This window comes from Eurosta solidaginis, chromosome 3 (assembly GCF_040869045.1).
Source record: "Eurosta solidaginis isolate ZX-2024a chromosome 3, ASM4086904v1, whole genome shotgun sequence".
NCBI lineage: Eukaryota > Metazoa > Arthropoda > Insecta > Diptera > Tephritidae > Eurosta > Eurosta solidaginis.
This window is the reverse complement of record NC_090321.1, coordinates 201,238,862-201,257,072: the sequence shown is the minus strand read 5'-3', so window position 1 is coordinate 201,257,072 and position 18,211 is coordinate 201,238,862. Positions and strand designations below refer to the sequence as shown.

The 18,211-nt window shown below is 42.0% G+C and overlaps 1 protein-coding gene across 1 annotated transcript; it reads right to left on the bottom strand.

The window, feature by feature from the left end:
- Nucleotides 1-5,003: 5,003 nt before the first annotated feature.
- Nucleotides 5,004-16,236, bottom strand: LOC137246910 (DENN domain-containing protein 1A-like). The gene is made up of 7 exons (XM_067777937.1): nucleotides 15,984-16,236; nucleotides 15,738-15,920; nucleotides 14,261-14,528; nucleotides 14,104-14,157; nucleotides 12,830-13,090; nucleotides 5,204-5,897; nucleotides 5,004-5,138 (listed from the first exon to the last, which is right to left on the bottom strand). Exons 1-7 carry the CDS (start codon nucleotides 16,022-16,024, stop codon nucleotides 5,056-5,058), a joined length of 1,584 nt encoding a protein of 527 aa, XP_067634038.1. The 5' UTR covers nucleotides 16,025-16,236; the 3' UTR covers nucleotides 5,004-5,055.
- Nucleotides 16,237-18,211: the final 1,975 nt, after the last annotated feature.

The following is an 18,211-nucleotide window of genomic DNA, read 5'->3' as shown; positions in this document are numbered from 1 at the left end:
TGTTCCGTCCCCATCAGGATAAAAGACATCCTCGTCCACATAAATTCCTTCTGCTTCCATTGCCTCTCGTAGCCGTGCCTGAAGTTCGAGTTTAACGTCGCTTGTATTCAATCCACGGCTCTCCAACTCCTTCCTTAGTTGCTGGATCTTCAATTCACTGAACTTTGCCATTTCCTTGTTGTCTTCTGGAATTTATTCAACAATCCCACTTCTGACACCAATTGTAACGAATTTGCTGCAAATCCTCTTATTTGCAATCCTCTGCTAAGTTCGAATCACTAAAATGTTGAATAAATAACTCCAATTTATAATAATGCAAAATGGCCTTTATTAAAGTACTTCACAATAACACTCAAACTGTGCAACGAATAGCTTGCTTAATAACCAAACTGATAGCTTAAATGAAACTGACTTTCAAAATAATACTGCTATTGCTCGCTAGATATCGTCTTAGTCGTAACTGCTTGACAACTCAAATCAAACTGAATTTCAGCGCCTCTACAATTGTCGCCTTTTATACTCTTTGATTTCAACCTTCGCTTTTTCTAGGTGCTTCCAGAATCTACTAGTCCAGCAGCTCTCAAACTTCTCAGCTGTAACTACAATTGCACAATTTTATACATATTCTAGGCGCTTCCAGAATCTACTAGTCCAGTAGCTCTCAAACTTCTCAGTTGTAACTACAATTGCACAATTTTATAGTTTTTCTCATTGCATACTTATAGGAGTATCTCAGATATATGCATGTGCTTGTGCATTGACTCTCCGCTGCTCGTATACGTACATGGTACATATGTGTAGACGCAATTATTGTTTCGTTTATGTAGGTACATAATGATTGAATTATTGATGTGAATTCGCGTCACTGCTTAGCATCGGCTTAGAAATAGCAGCACCCCTTAGTTTTGCTAATATTCGTAACAATATGTACAACATAATTGTCTAGCAAATTTTTCTCTTCGTAAACTGTTTGTGGCCCTGATAAGGACCGTTTTTCGTAGGTATAATTGTTTAGCATATGATGGCAATTACTGGCATATGCTGATGACATTGATATCATCGGCCTAAACACCCGCGCTGTTAGTTCTGCTTACTCCAAACTGGAAAAAGAAGCGATAAAAATGGGTTTGATGGTGAATGAGGACAAAACGAAGTACCTGCTGTCATTGAGCAAAGAGTCAGCGCATACGCGCCTTGGCATCCACGCTGCTGTTAGCAGCCACAATTTCGAAATAGTAAAAGACCGTTTATTTGGGAACCAGCATCAACACTAGAAACAATATCAGTACTGAATTCCAGCGAAGAATCAATCTTGCCAATAAATGCTACTTTGGACTTGGTAGGCAATTGAAAAGTAAAGTCCTCTCTCGGCGAACGAAAATCATACTCTACAAGTCACTTATCGTTCCCGTCCTGCTATATGGGACAGAAGCATGGACCATGACAACAGCAAATGAAGCGGCTTTGGGAGTGTTCGAGAGAAAAGTTCTTCGAAAGATTTATGGACCTCTACGCGTTGGCGATGGCAAGTACCAAAGAAGATTTAATGCCGAGCTGTACGAGCTATACGCAGACATCAACATAGTCCAGCGAATTAAAACGCAACGGCTGCGCTGGATAGGCCAGGTTATGCGAATGAAAGATGATGTTCCGGCCAAGAAAGTCGGAACCCGCCTATGGAAGCAGAGGTAGAGGGCGGACCCCACTCCGTTGGAAGGACCAGGTGGAAAACGATTTAAACTCCCTTGGTGTGACCAATTGGCGCCGGTTGGCAGAGCGACTGGCGCGCCTTGTTGGACGGTCATAACCGTTTAGACGGTTAAGCGCCAATTAAGTAAGTAATTGTTTAGCAAATTTTTTCTCTTTGTTGACTAGTGGTGGCCCTGATAAGGACCGTTTTGCGTATATTTGTATAGCATATTTTTGATCTTTGTAAACTAATGGTGTTCTTTGTAAACTAACCCAGACCATAAGGGCGCAGGCCTGCAAATGGATCGAGCAAATTAAGCCATTTTGGGAAAGCTGAACGCCACAAGCTTTTTTCAAATTTTTTCCTCTTCCTTGATCTTGCGGGGTTATACTTTACTTTAGCTCACAACTGCAAAAACTCGTCCAAAAATATCGGGAGAGGTGTCAAAAGATGCGTTTTGGACTCAGGACGACGAATCCGAAAGCGAAAATTAAAAATTTTATTTCTGTCAAAAAATATTCCCGAAACGAAATGAAAAATGGCCCGGAGCGCTCCGAAACCGGTGGTGAAATCCATAGTATTTTTGCGCAGAACTGCATTGGCGGCCTTCGGCCGCGCTTATAAGAAATGACCCTGGGAGACCAAATCTATATCCGCGCAAAACACGTTTACCCACAGTTTTTTTTGTGGGTACGCAAACCCCTCAAAATTACACAACCACATGAAAATTTTCAATTTTGTTTGTTTAATATAATTGGAAAGGAATAAAATTTTCAATTTCCGTTTTCGGATTCGTGGTCATGGGTCCAAGGCGCGTATTTTGACACCCCTCATGATATTTTTGGACGAATTTAGTAGTTGTGAGCTAAAGTAAAAAATTACCTCTTGCGGGACTGTGAAAAGCTTCACACCCGCTTTCTCCCTTCTAACGTTGCACAAACAACACTTTCCAATTTTTTAATACATACAAAGCATAAGAAAATTCTTTTTTTTTACAAAAATTTGCAAAACATTCAAAAAACTGCGTAGTAATAAATTTTCACACTAAAAGTAAATAAACAAAAAATGTAAACATAAACAAAGTTTGACATTTTATAACAACTTCGAATGAAAAAACATGTAAAATGCAACTCTGATGCTTTTGCCTGGTAATTGTACCATGCTCATATCACGGCGCAACGATACAAGGGGGTAGCATGGAACAGCTGATTATAAACTTTTTTTATTTGATTTGATGATTCCGTTTACATTTTGAGATGCCATTTGTTTGTTTCCATTTCATTTTGACATTTTGTCAAACAATTGATTGTATGCGCTAAGTGGAGTATAATCGGGGTTAAGTTGCCAAGTTTACGCCAAGTCAAGTCAAGTATATGCTAAGTATCAGTAATGGGTCCTTTAGTGAGAGCGCGATGATCGCGCACATCACTTGATGCATCGTTTTGCGCAGTTTATTCGCTTATTAGCATCAAGACAATATCTTTTGTTATTATTTTTTTAATGCGAACTTTCAAATAATTTACCGATGGAAAACGCGCGTCAACTAGCGTTGTTGTTGTTGTAGCGATAAGGTTGCTCCCCGAACGCTTTGGGGATTGTTATCGATGTGATGGTCCTTTGCCGGATACAGATCCGGTACGCTCCGGTAACACAGCACCGTAAAGGCGCCAGCTCGACCATCTCGGGAACGATTTATGTGGCCACATTAAACCTTCAGGCCATCCCTCCCTCCCCACCTGCAAGTTCCATGAGGAGCTTGGGGTCGCCAGAGCCTCTTCTGTTAGTTAAACAGGATTCGCCGCGGATAGGTGAGGTCTTATGAGACTATTCATTACATTACCTTTATCAATCTTTATATTATTTCAGCCCTATATAGGTCTTTATTAAGTTCCATGCCCTCACATAATTTTTCTCATGACACTATTTGCGTTTCACCAATTTCGGCAGCTTAAAAGTATCCCTCAAATGCTTCTGAACAATGCTGAGCTCTTTTGCTCCGCCGTTTCGGTGAAGTATTCTATGTCCTCATAGAATTTTTCCCTGACACTCTTTGCGTTTCACGAATTTCCTTGGCTTAAAAGTGTCCCTCGAATGCTCCTCTAAGCTCTTTGCCCCTCCATGAGGCCTTTGCTTTTTCTCTGGGTCTCCTTCTTAGAACACCGTCCCTTTTTTAGGGTATGTTTAAGCATTCTCTGAGAAGGAGTGGCTATCAAAGACCCCCCCTCCCAATACACATTCCAGCGTAACCTGTAGTGGAACTTCGTGACTACTTAACTATAGTTATCATATTTCTTCATTCTTCGGTAGTATAGCTGTTTTTTTTACATCTATAGATGTTTAGGCTTAAACTTTATGTGGACTGCTAAGCGTTAAACTTTAAATACACCTCTGAAATTGCTGCGCATAAAATTTGTCCTACTAAAGCGGCAGTTACCCACGAACGTATGTAGAAAAAACGTGTCAGCTGACACGACCTATCTTATGAATGTGCAATGTAAACGAAAACTCACCGACGTGCAACGCCCGTACGTACGTAGCCCGGAACGTAGAAACCAAAACAATTTTGTAATTTATTTAATAATTTTTTGATTTTTTCCGTAAGAACCTGTAAACTAGTAAACTTTTGTGCGCTAATTTTTGACCGTTTGCAGTTTTTTGCAAAAACACCTAATTAAAGTTTGAAAAATTGTGAAAATAATTCGAAATAATTAGGTAAAAGTGCAGATTATAAATATGCAATCTATTTTTATTTATTTAATATTAATTCCAGCCTTTTACAACATCAAAAATTGAAATGGAAAAAGTTGATGTTTCCATACACATGCATGCAAACTGGTCAATGGCAACAGTGCTTTGCTCTAAACAATCCACACACAAATATGTTATGTTCATGTACACAGACGCACACATTGATTCCTACGGGCTTGAGGGTTTGGTCAAACGTGTTTCGTACGACAAACGTCCATACGTACGCCACACGTCGGTGGGTAACTGCTGCTTAAATTTCATTACGCATTATACTCAGATGTAATGAAATATGTGTCTATGTTTCACCCTCTACACTAATTCTATGTATTCCATGCGTGTCCACAATTCATCGCAACTGATTCCGCTTTATGTTATACCCTATGGCCATCAGAGGGTTGTGTCTCCACTTTTCGGTACACCCTGTGATGTAGCTAGTTATTTAACCACTGCCGCTAGATGGGTCTCCTAAGCATTATCTAAGCGAGGATATGCGTTTTTTACGCGCAAGCATTTAGAAAACAAGTAATTTTTGATTTCAGATAACTAAGAAAATAGAGAAACTTTTTACAAAACATTATTTACCAATTCAATACAGTTATTAAAATTTTATTTATCAATTATCCAAAATACTTATTTAGAGCGTTATTAGAACTTTGCTGCTTGTCATTCATTGTTACATCCGTTGTTCGCACCCGAGAGCCTATAATAATAAAAGAAAGAGTGAACAATTAATACCTTCGGTAAAATTCTTTAAAAAACACCAACTTATTTCAACATATCCTATATTATTAATTTCCTCGATACTTTGTGCTTGTATACTGTTGTATGCAGCTGTTGCAAAGCTAAGTATGTAACGATATTTTCCAAACAACTCCTTCATTTCCTGATGCGTTTTCGCATTCTTATAATCTCGAGATTTTTGAAAACGTTCTAATTGCATCTTAATCGACTCAGTTACACCCATAGCATTGAATAATTGATCTTGAAGACTATTACGAGGCACACATATTTCGTCAGTTTCTTTATAGTTTTTTTTTGGCCAGCGTTTACGTCGTGAATGTAGTACACTCTCCATTTCAAAACGATCCCATACCATTGATTCCTGCTTCAGCATGTTTAAACGTACGTTTATGAAGTGAACACACATGGAAGTGGATAAAAATTGAAGCAAAAATGATCGTTTGCTCGCATGTCGTTTGGACAAAAAAGCAAAATCACAAAAATACGGGGTGTTCGATTCAAATTGTATACCATCACGATATTGACCCATTAAACGGACCATCATTAAAAGAAAAACATATGAAATATGCTCGTGTCCTTTATGGTAACCAATACGTAATTGCTTTTCCGTATTCGCCATTATACGTGTTGGTAAGCGTTGTGCATCATTATAGCTGGTTTCATATGTCCCAGCATCACAATTGAATATTATCGCATCGCCAATTTCAGCTCTGCAAGTCTGAAACCGAATTCATTAAAATAGCATTAGTCGGTAGGAAATCTGAAATTCGGTATTTGAGCAACCTTTCCAAGGTACATCTTTTCAATGAATTCGAATTAAAGACCCAAGCTGGATTCGAGATTTAAGTTTGTTATGTATCTAATTAAAGTTTTAATAAAATACAAGGCGCCAAATATTTTGGAAGAGAGTTTACGCCGAGATTCTATTCCAATTTACATCGTGCTTCTTTCAATTTTTCCTACAAATTGGCGGGACGGAACCTATACGTTTTACCCCGATTCCGAACGGCATCTGCAAAGCAGATGAGTTTTCTTTGAGAAGCTTTTTACGGCAGAAGTACACTCGGAGTGTTTGCCAAATCACTGCCGAGGGGCGATCCCGCTTAGAAAAACTTTTTTTCTGATTGATGTTTCTTTGCCCGGGAATCAGCACGCCACCACCACACGACAGCGGTCGTTTGAAACTTGAACTGGTATAATTTTGGGAAGGTAGGTAGGTTGAACTGGCCGGTCCATGAGGACCTCACATAGACTGATTGAGTCCGTAGTGTTACCAGAAGTTTGTTTTAACGACCAAACTGAAAAACCCTATCAAAAACCAGGACCTATGTTATAAAATAACTCCGTCCTCTTGGCAAATATTAGAAGCTTCCTAGGACTTAAGCCACTTGCTGCTTCTAGATCTGACAGCTGTATCACTCCTAATAGCTGGAGTCTTAGCCTGGCAAGTGCAGGGCACGAGCACAGAACGTGTTCGATCGTTTCCTCCTCCAACACGCACTTCCTACATCTGCTATCACTGACCAAGCCTAGTTTAAAGGCATGTGACGCCAGAAGGCAGTGTCCAGTCAGAATACCCGTCATGAGTCTACAGTCCTCTCTTTTTAATGAGAGGACCAACTGTGTTAGTCTAAGGTTGTAAGACTTACACATAATCTTCTACACTTTACAGCCCCGCGCTTGAACCCACGCCTTTCCCGCTTGGTCGATCATGTGCACCTCTCGCCTTCGCTTAATCTCGCCCAATCTAATTGGGACATCTACGGAGCAAGCTTCAAGGGATGCGCCCTTTTTAGCTAGTTCGTCCGCTTTTTCATTCCCATCTATTCCCATATGACCTGGGACCCAATATAGATGTATGCTTCTCCCTGTCCCGATTCTCTCCAGAGACTGCTTACACTCTAACACGCATTTAGATGCTGTGCTATGCGAGATTATTGCCTTAATTGCTGCTTGACTGTCAATATAAAAGTTAACACGGTTGCAGCTTAAGCTATTCTCTTCCAGGGTTTCTACTGCTTTGGTTACGGCTAATATTTCCGCTTGGAAAACGCTACAGTAATCCGGCAGCCTGTAGGATCTGCTTATTTCCGGATCAGCGCAGTATACCGCAGACCCTACTCCTTCCACTACTTTGGAACCATCGGTGTACACATGTATCGTCTCGTCCGCCATTTGCGCACCCTTGCGCCAACCGTCCACCTCTATTGTGGCCTTAAGATCTCCCTCGAAGCGCAGATAGGGAATCATGTAGTCTGTTCGTCTTGTGATTGATGACGCTATACTACTATGGCCATATGGTCGGCGCTCAAGCTGCCCCGAAGCACCGAGCCTGGTTGCAGTCGTTAACGCTTTGTTCTTTGCTACCAGGTCTACAGGTGGGATGTGCAAAATGGCATACAGTGCAGCCGTCGGGGTTGTTTTCAGGGCTCCCGTAATGCTAAGCATCGATAGTCTGCATACCCCCTCTAATTTTTTGAGGTATGTTGTTTTTTGTGTGGCTTTCCACCAAACAAGAACTCCATAGTATAGAATAGGGCTTACAATCGCTGTAAAAACCCAATGAGAAAGAGAGGGCGATAGGCCCCACGTACACCCCAGCATTCTTTTACATGCATAGAGTGTCGTTGAGGCCTTCTTGACCCTCTCCTCCACGTCGAGCTTCCATGACAGCTTACTGTCTACGATGATTCCTAAATATTTTGTGCAAGGTTTTTCCTGTAAGGTCACCCCTCCTAACTTAGGCCTTGCCCAATTTGGGACCTTGTACCTCTTTGTAAAGAAGACCATATCCGTCTTCTCCGCATTGACTTTCAACCCGACATTAGATGCCCAGGTATGAATATCGCGAAGCGCCCGATCCATCAAAGAACTAATCGTTGGAAGGCACTTTCCACTTATGACAATTGCAACGTCATCTGCGTAAGCCGTAAGTTTTACGGGTCCCTCATCGAATTGCCTGAGCAGTTGGTTGATGACCAGCGTCCACAGCAGAGGTGATAGCACCCCTCCCTGCGGCGTGCCCCTGTCCACTGATTTCGTGGCCTCGTACAATCCCCATTTTAATGTAATCTTTCTGCAATTTAACATGCAGCCAATCCATCTGATTAAAGCTGGAGTCATTGGTGCCGTATGTCGTATCGCTGTATCCGTATCCCTAACGTAATCAGCTGTTTATCGTTACGACGGTAAACCAAAAACCAATACGGTTACGACCTTAGCGGCACCAATAATCGATTGCATTGATTCTCATAAGGTTGGTCGAATCAGCTGTTATAAGGTTACCGATACGGTTGCAGATAAAGCACCAATGTCTCCAGCTTAAGGCAGGATGTACTTTAATGTAATTAAGATCATCCATAATCGCCCATTTTGCAACATTATTGAAAGCCCCGGCAATGTCCAAGAAGACTCCTAGAGCATACTCCTTATATTCCAGGGATTTCTCTATGCTTATTACCACCCTATGCAATGCGGTGTCTACCGACTTGCCTTTGGTGTACGCATGCTGTGTTGTGGAGAGCAGCTTTTCATCCACGTTGGACTTTATGTGCACATCTATCAGCCTCTCAAAGGTTTTGAGCAGAAATGATGTTAAGCTAATGGGTCTATAGTCTTTGGAATACATGTGACCGATCTTCCCCGCCTTTGGTAGAAAAGCTACACGAGCAGTTCTCCAAGAGTGCGGTACATGATTCAGTCGTATGCACCCATCGAATATTATTTTAAGCCATTCCACGACCGCCCTACTTGAGACTTGTAGCATGGCCGGGAATATACCATCTGGGCCCGGCGATTTAAACTTAGAAAACGTCTTCACTGCCCACTCGATCTTGGTATCGGTCACCAAGCCCGGCACTACTAGCTCCGTGATCGGAGTGTGGGTGACGTCTGCTGGCTCCTCTAAACCGTCTCCCGATGGGAAATGTGTATCGAGAAGCACCTCAAGGGATTCCTCACTATTACGTGACCATTCCCCGTTCTCTTTCTTTATTAGTCCCTGGACTATGTTTCACTTTGCTAGGACTTTTTTCAAACGTGCTGTTTCGCTGGAGCGCTCTATGTCCGTACAGAAACTTTTCCATGAGTTTCTCTTCGCCCTGGTAATTTCGCGCTTGTAGATCCTCAGTAGATCCCTGTACTCGACACGCTTCGCTTTCCGCGGTCTTTGCGAGCTTAAACATTTCTTTTACCTGTCTTCTTAGAAGACTCAGCTCATTGCCATGGCGGCTTTGCTTTTCCTCTGAATCTTCTTAGAGGGCAAGCTTTGTTATACGCAGTCATAAGCGTCCTTGTTAGGAATTCATTCGACTCCTCCAGTTCCTCTACATTAGCAACCTCTTTGGGTTGTCCCAGTTTTGTTTCTACATGTTTCTGGAATTTAGTCCAGTTCGTTGACCTAGGGTTTCTAAAGGTTCCTTCCTTCTCTACCCTCTTTAGGGGGATGTTGAAGCTGATATACGCATGGTCGGAGAAGGATGGTCTATCAAGAACCATCCAATCATACCTTGATATATCACGCTCAGATCTCAATGTAATATCCAGAACATTGCTGGATGTTGGACCAATGTATGTAGGGACATTTCCCCTGTTGGCTATCTGCAAATTGGTTTGCAGGATGTAACAAAACAGAGATTCGCCTCTCTCGTTCGTATCTGCTCTTCCCCACGCATTGTGGTGCGCATTTGCATCTGCGCCTATGACCAACCGCCCTTTGCGCCCTTCCTCCTGTACTAGCCTTTTGCACTCCATCGGTGGGACCTCCGCAGCATGGGCCATGTAGCAGGACGCCAGGATAAATGCCTGCTTATTCTTTTGCTCAACGGCCACCGCTACGAGATCCTCAGTGGTGTAATTAGGCAGCATATATGAATGCAGCTGTTTCCTTACCATTACTACAGCTCGCACCCGTCCTTCCGTTTGCGCGTAGTAAACGCCAAACCCGCGCGCGCTAAGTCCAGAGACCTTTCCTCCCGATGAGAGCCACGGCTCCTGGATCAGCGCCACGTCAAACGAACCCTCCTCAAGGGTTAGGAGGAGTTTGCTCGACGCCACTTTACTGTGTTGGAGGTTTATCTGTAGGACTCGCAGCACCATTGGGCTGTTTGTCCCCCTCCAGCACCTTCGTCTTGACGTCGTCGTCCTCCCCTTGCCCTTTTGGTTTAGAGTATTCGAGACCCCCTTCAGCCTCTCGTGACTGTTGTGCAGGGTGTTCCTCTGTGCGAGTCACAGCACCATTTAGCGGTTGGTCATCTTCTAGCACGTTCGTGGTGACGTCGGGGACCTCCACCTGTCTTTTTTCCCTTAGGCTTTTGAGGTACTTTTCGACTTCGCCCACCTCTAGCGTGTTAGGGTTTTTATCCTCGAGACTTCTTTTCCTGAGTCGCATGTAAATTCTGCCAGTGCCAAAGGACATTTTACCAAGCTGCGTGTACAAAATATCCTCCGCCTGCTTGTTTATTTGGAAGATGTAGAACTGACCATCCTCGGTAGGCCGAGATACAGTAAGTACCTTCCAATCCTGTGTCGGTATGTTCGGATTCTGATTCTGCAGAAGTCGCAGTGTATCCTCCGACTTCATCACGCATGGTATCAATACCTTAACTTTTGGTACCGTGGGGATTTGCGCTTTATCCACCACCTCAAACCGCGCGTTCGTGCCTTGCCTTTGGAGGTTTGGAACCACTTCCTCCAGCCACCGCAAGCTCGCGATGTTGTCGCACGCTATCATCTTCACACCATTATACCATCCCCCCGAATCAAAGGTTGGAAGGGGCTTACTTGATTGTTCCCGCATCATCTTAAGCATTAAGCTAATAAGCTCCCTTTCCACAGATCTCCACCTTTCAGTAGTCATTTGTCCGAAAGGACTGCTACGATCAACCAGCGCCACAGTCAGTGACTGCTTTGACACATCACTCATCTTCTCGGGAAAAGCAGGAGTCTTAGTGTTATCTCCCTTTGGCACCTCCGAGAAAGCCGGAGTCTTAGCGTTAACTCCCTTTAGCGCCTCCGAGAAAGCCGGAGTCTTAGCGTTATCTCCCTTTGGCTTATCTCCTACTTCCTTAATTGGAACTTCCCTCTGACTCGCAGCTTTCGAGGTAGCTGCTACCTCGCTTTGGAGCCCATCTGTCTTACAGCTTTGGGCCTACTTGTCTTGTCTATGCGACTGCCCTGCCTCGCGGCTCTAGGACTGGGTCCTTTCTGCCTCTTGAAAGCAGGCTTGTCGCCTTCCGCCGAACGCTGCCTCTTCATTCTGCCATTCGACGCTTCTTCCTCCTCGTACCGGTTGCAGAACCGAGGGTTTCTCGCAGCAAACCTTTTGAACTGCCTTCGACCTACTTCTACCGCTTCATGGGCCCATTCCAAGCGCTCGATCTCCACTTCTGTTGGGTCGACCACTGCTCCTAAGCGTTGTACAATTCTTAGTGCTGCACGGTAGTGCGAGAGAGCTCTTTTACTTCCTCTGCTCCGTACCCTTCTCCACTCTTCTACCCCGGTTTCATTTGTGTGCTTCTCCAACACGGAGTTCATTGAATCAGCACTACTCTCGCTCCCCGAGTCCGACGCATCGCTTAATTCGTATTTGTCGTCCTTGGATTGCGACTTAGTCCTCCTCTTTACATCGTCCTTATTACAGTCAGGTAATGAGTCGTTCATCTTGGTCGTACGACCACCCGACAAGGCGGGCTCAGCGGTCCAGTATTATATACGGGGAAAGAACCGTACGCCACAGCAGCGCCCCTTACTGTGGTAAGGCCATTAATACTTCCCGAGGTGGCCCGGTATCGGGAAGTCTCCGTTCGAATACAGCCGAATTTATCCCCTGGCTGCAAATCGTCCAATAGGCACGGTCCACATAACACCCTGGATTAGGGGGTTGGCAGTTCTTGGTCACCGACATCCCGCCGCCCTAGTATGATGCGAAACCGCGTAGATGTCAGTCCTAAACAGCTCCGCCTCATAGTCGGGCGCTATGGAGTTCGGCTAAGCCCTCACACCAACGATAAGGTGCCTACCCTAGTGAGGGATAATTTTGGGAAGTAATTAGATCTATATTGGAACGATTTTCCGTCATCCCTTGTCAAATTTGTCAAGAGATGATGGCAAATCGTTCCAATATTCATCAATTATCCACCCTGTCAGAAAATCAGCAAAATAAAATGAGTAAAAATAATTAGTTCGTCTACAAATCATTTTACGAAAGGCGACCCGGTTTTAAAAGCTTTTCCATATTTACTCTTGAAGTAACTTTCCACAAGACAAAAATTTATTCATTTATTTTGTTGATTTTCAGACAGGGTGGATAATTGATGTATATTGGAAATCCGTTACAATATACATCAACTTTCAATCACATTACCCTCGTTATTCAGTTGTAGCTGCATTGAGCTGCTAGGGTCTTTGATCTCTCCTAATAGAAAGATCGTAGCTTGAAAGTTTTGTTAACACGGATGTATGTCAGATATTCTGTTACTAAGGTCATATCTCAGCACATTCGTTAATAAAAAAAGATAAATCCGTAAACTGTTCGCCTTTGATTTACTTGGCTTTCATACTCGGTTACATTTGGAAATTTTATATTGGAATGAGTATTCAAAGATTCTCACATAGCAGGTTTTTTAATTTATAAAAAGTTGTTAAACTTACCGTTTCCAAAATCGATAAAGGCACACCGATTAAATATGGCATAGGACCCATAAGGTAATCTCGCAATTGTGCAGGCAATATTGGAATAAAAATATGTTGCCATTCCATAGGATAGAGTAGTGCATTAACCGCTTGTATGCAAGCGGAATGCCTATCGGGATATCGTGATGTGATTATGACGCGTCGCTCAAATATAAGTGATGCGATTATCGATAACACAATGTAAGGTGTTGCGAGATTGTGAAATATAGTCAAATTTTGCTGTAACAAAAAAAAAACATTATATGAAAACATTATGAATGTCTGTTTGAAAACTCCCTATCTCAGCTAATGATTGTAAAGATCTCTTCTGTCTTTTTTGCGCATATATTTTTTTCCTTTCAAACTTTGTGAATGCTATCGAAAAAACTTCAGATACCCTGTAAAAATCGTTGGATCATGTGGTCCACTGAAGTACTTACCATTATACTCCACTGTAATGCAGCAATGGACCAACTCATGTTTCTACACGAACATATTGTTAGCCGATCATTGCTCGTTTTTAACGATTGTAATCACCCTGCAGAAATCGCGAGTACTCCATGCATGCATGTATGGAGTACTCGCTATGGACCAACCGAGTGCTCCAAAATTAACCACAATTCAAACAAAAAATATGGTCCAATTAACATTGCGATGTCCTAGAACTGGACCATATACTCCAGCTCCGCATTACATCAAAGTAATCCATGGAGTACCCACAGTCCGATAAACATCGTGTAGTGATTACAATCGTTAAAAACGAGCAATGATCGGCTAACAATATGTTCGTGTAGAAACATGAGTTGGTCCATTGCTGCATTACAGTGGAGTATAATGGTAAGTACTCCAGTGGACCACATGATCCAACGATTTTTACAGGGCACTACACGATGTTTATTGGACTGTGGGTACTCCATGGATTACTTTGATGTAATGCGGAGCTGGAGTATATGGTCCATATATGGACCATATTTTTTGTATGAATTGTGGTTAATTTTGGAGCACTCGGTTGGTCCATAGCGAGTACTCCATACATGCATGCATGGAGTACTCGCGATTTCTGCAGAGTAATTGAATTCTACAACTACTCAATAAATTTAAAATATACGATCTCATGGAAAAAAGTACAGTTTCTTTATTCTCTTTAAATAATTCGAAGTACTCACTTGTATAGAGTATACTCGATCTTCGAGTACCGGTATAAAAAATAAAATAAATAAATATATATCAAAATATATCGGGATCATACTTACATTATCAGGAATACTGGGTAATTTGTAAAAAGACGGTTGCTCTAACGATAATACCTAGAAATATAGGAAGATAGAAATTACTGTAAAAATTTCATTTTCGCTACTCTAACTCACAAATAATCAAACACATCTTAATTTAAAACAACTGCATTCTTACCTTTTGAATTCGGCCGCCTACTTGTACACTGGTAATCTGGCCTTTTACCGGCACCTTTGCCCTATAACAGTTCGCGAGGAACGTTTTAAAGTCATTTGGAGTTTGTGCCTTTACATCTGCGAGTGCCGCTAACATTTTGTAAAAGATGTCATGCCAAGGCAGACGAGAGAATACAAGCATTATTGATTTTCCTTCCGAACGACAAAAACAAAACCTCCAATGAGGGTCCTCCGAAGTTAAAACAAATGAATAAAATATCACTTCGTTACTGCAAACAAGAATATTTTTATTTATTTTAGCTCTCCATAAGACCGAGTCCAGATATGACAACTCGTTGGCAGACAAATGTACGCCAATTTAAAATACCAAAGGAGAACGAGTTTTTCCCTATCTATTTTCTCGTCCTGCCAAATTCGGGTATTTACATGTCACGTCCTAGCCAGCGCAGACCTAGGCTTTTATACGCTATATTATACTCATATCTGTGTAAAACTCGTGCAACTCATAATTAAATTTCCTTCGATACACGCCGTTGGCATTACGGAACGTACATAAACCTTCCAGAAAACTTAAAAAAAGGGTGCGAAAACGTTCAAGGAGATTAGGGTCGAGTTTCTCTTCCAATTTGCGTCATGCTGCTACTTTTTAAACGGTTTTATTTAGCTTGACTTGACAGGCTGGTTGGTTGACACGAATTTTGTAATTGAAATTTAAGTAACTTCCCGATAAGCTACAAGCTTGAAACTAGGAATATAGTTCAAAACCCGATGACAATGCAATAATAAGAAAAAACTCCGATAAGTGGCGCAAGGATCGAGATATTCAAAAAAAATCGTATTTGTGGTCCGATTTGGCTCATATTTGGACAACATAATGCATACAAGAATAGAAGGAGACCTATGAAAAAAATCGCCGCCAGGTGACGCAAGGATCGAGATATTCAAAAAAATCGTATTTGTGGTCCGATTTGGCTCATCGTTGACATCAAAATATTTTGGAGTTGGATAATTTAAAAAAAATATTAAGTTAAACGGTTTTATTGAAAACAATACTTATATGAAGTAATAATAATACTAAAAGCTAGAAAACAATTAGGTAGGACTTAGGTATTAGTCATCACACTCCTCATCAATCTAGGGCGTTGATCAGACAATTAAATAAAAGCGTTGGACGCGTAAAATTTCTATTGATAGTCATAAGTAAGACCAACTGAACCTGAATCAGGTTATGCTAGGCCTCACATTTTTAAAAATTTCACGCGCCCAACGCCCAACCGTTTAACTTACAATTTTTTTTTTATTATTTTATTTATTTCTTTATTTCTTCCCTTGAATTTCGCCTTTTCGAGGACTTTGTTTCACATGACGGCTACTAAAAAGGCCTCTCCACGTCTCCCTCCACTACAAACTACAAGGCGTTGATGAAAGGCAAGTTGGCTTATCTAGATACGGTCTTGAAGCAATCAACGCAAACTCACTTTTCAAATTCACTGGGAATAGTCGCGAACAGTTGCAGCATTTTTATTGTTTTATCATCACGAAAACTGGTTGGGAAGGTTTCGGTAACGGAACCCAAATTTTGATTGCTAGAATTTTTGTTATTAGCCACAACAGGCCGTTGAAGCTCACAATAGACATCGAAAAGGTTTTCTACGTCCACGCTATGGGTAACGAATACAAGCTTAGAATAAATTTTTTTTTAACTCAACAGCATATGGTCTTACTGAGCTCGTGTGCCGGGTATCCCTGCTAAATTGTTGCTCATAGCACACTAATCCGAGGCGATACTAAATCGGCTGTAGTCTTTTCCAAAGGGATGCAATTAATACCTAACGGCAGTACGATTTCAAGCAAGGATCTTCTGTGTTCGCAACAATATATGTCGTTGAGTAACCGCGTGGATTGTATAACAGATATGTCAACAGTTTTAATGATTTTAAATTTACAAATAAAATATTTTTTTATACACGAATTTAAATTTTGTTACATTTCTGTAAACAAAAGAAAACATTTCTCTTGGATATTATGAAAAACGTCAGTTTTGAAAGCGCCTTCGCAATGCTTCAGAGGGGCATTCCATATTTCTAATTATTCAAGAGATTTTTTTCCGCTTTTTTGTCGAGCCTAGTCGATATATTGATGGTGTCGGCATGAGTCGAGGTTTATGAATGTTAGTCATATGCCCGGTTTTGGTAAAAGTCCAGTTGAGGGGTCGACTGCTAATACGCTACCAAAAATATCGAGATAGGTGTGAAAAGACCATATTGACCTCGACAACAATCATCCGAAGGCAGAAAAGAAAAGTTTTATCTCTGTCCGGAGATATGTGCAGTGGAAGTTGGCGATTTTCACGTGGTTGTGTAATGTTGTTGTGCCCACAAAAAAATTGTGAACATAAGTGTTTTGCGGGGATATATTTTTGGTCTCCAAACCGGTGTTGAACCCACCCTGGGCCGAAGGCCGCCAATGCAGAAAGGTGTTCTGCGCAAAAATACTATGGATCCCACCCCCGGCTTTGGAGGGACCTAGGGGTCTTTTTCGGTTTTTCTTTAATATCTTTTGAACGAGTTGAAATTGTTTTTTGCCTTCGGATTATTAATACTGATGCCAAGACGCGTCGTTTGACACCTCTCTCGATATTTTTGGTAGCATATTAGCAGTCGCCCCCTCAACTAGACTTGTACCCCGGTTTACACTCCAGTTAAATTTGACTACAATTTAACCTTGCCACTTTGTTCGATAACATAAAATTTGTCTGCTCATCTCAGCTTAAGCGGCCGCAATGGAAGGGTTAAACTGTAGTCAACTTTAACTGGAGTTTAAACTTGCACTGAAAAACCGAACATTAGTTTAGCTACCATGTTAAGTGATAACCTTTCTCTTGGCTTCGTCGTTGGGCTTTCTTACTCTTCTTCTTGGTTCCTATTTCAATGGTTTTGAAATTAAAGTCGATGGGTTGACGGTGGACGTCACAAATCGTTTGCTCATATCTCTAAAGAGACGTGACTTAAGGCTCACGACGAGTATACTGTCTTCGAGTGCTGCGCTCGCGAGGTCAAGGCTCCAGGTACTAGGGGCGACAGAGTTACCAGATTTCAAGGCAATTCGGCTTGGTCCTAGAAAACCACTTGTATTTGCCAAGAGGACAGAGTTATTTTATAACATAAGTATTGGTGCCTAATTGGAGTTTTTTCGTTTGCCCGTCAACAAATATCCGGAAACACTACGGACACCTTCAGTCTATGTGAGGTCTTCATGGACCGGCAAGTTCAACCTAACCTAAACTGGGTGTCAGGCAGCAGCTTATTACGGTAATCTGCTAAAATTCGATCCAAATGTTGTTCCAATCTGCCTATTTATTTTTAGTAGTCTTAAGCGGCCCATAGAAGGTGGTTTTATATGCTCTACACTGGTTATCTTGACCAGCAATGAACAATGCTCTTTACATATATGTATAAGCAAATGGTTTGGGACGTCCACCGTCGCTCCATCGAGTGCTGCACCCTCCCTTACCAACTCATCGGCCTTCTATTCCTTTACAACCGGAAACCCAGTATAGAGGTATGGTTCCGCCTAGCGAAGTGTCTCCAATGCTTCTTTGCATTCCAGGACACTTCTTAATGAAGTACTGTTTGAGATTACGACCTTAACCGCCGCCTGACTATCAATATATATATTAACGAGACTGCACCTTAAACACTATTCCTCCAGAATTTCTGCTACTTTCTTCACGGCGACAATTTCCGCCTGAAAGACACTGCACTGATCTGGCAGGCTGTAGTATCTGCTTATATAAATAGCAAACCCGACCACTTCCGTTAATTTGGAACCATCGGTTAGGGGCTTAGAATATGCCCGCGGCAGGTATGCCTGTCACAAGAGGCGACTAATATACCAAACTGATTCAAGGCGTTGTGTAACGCAACCCTTTCAAGGGGTTGCCGGCGCAATT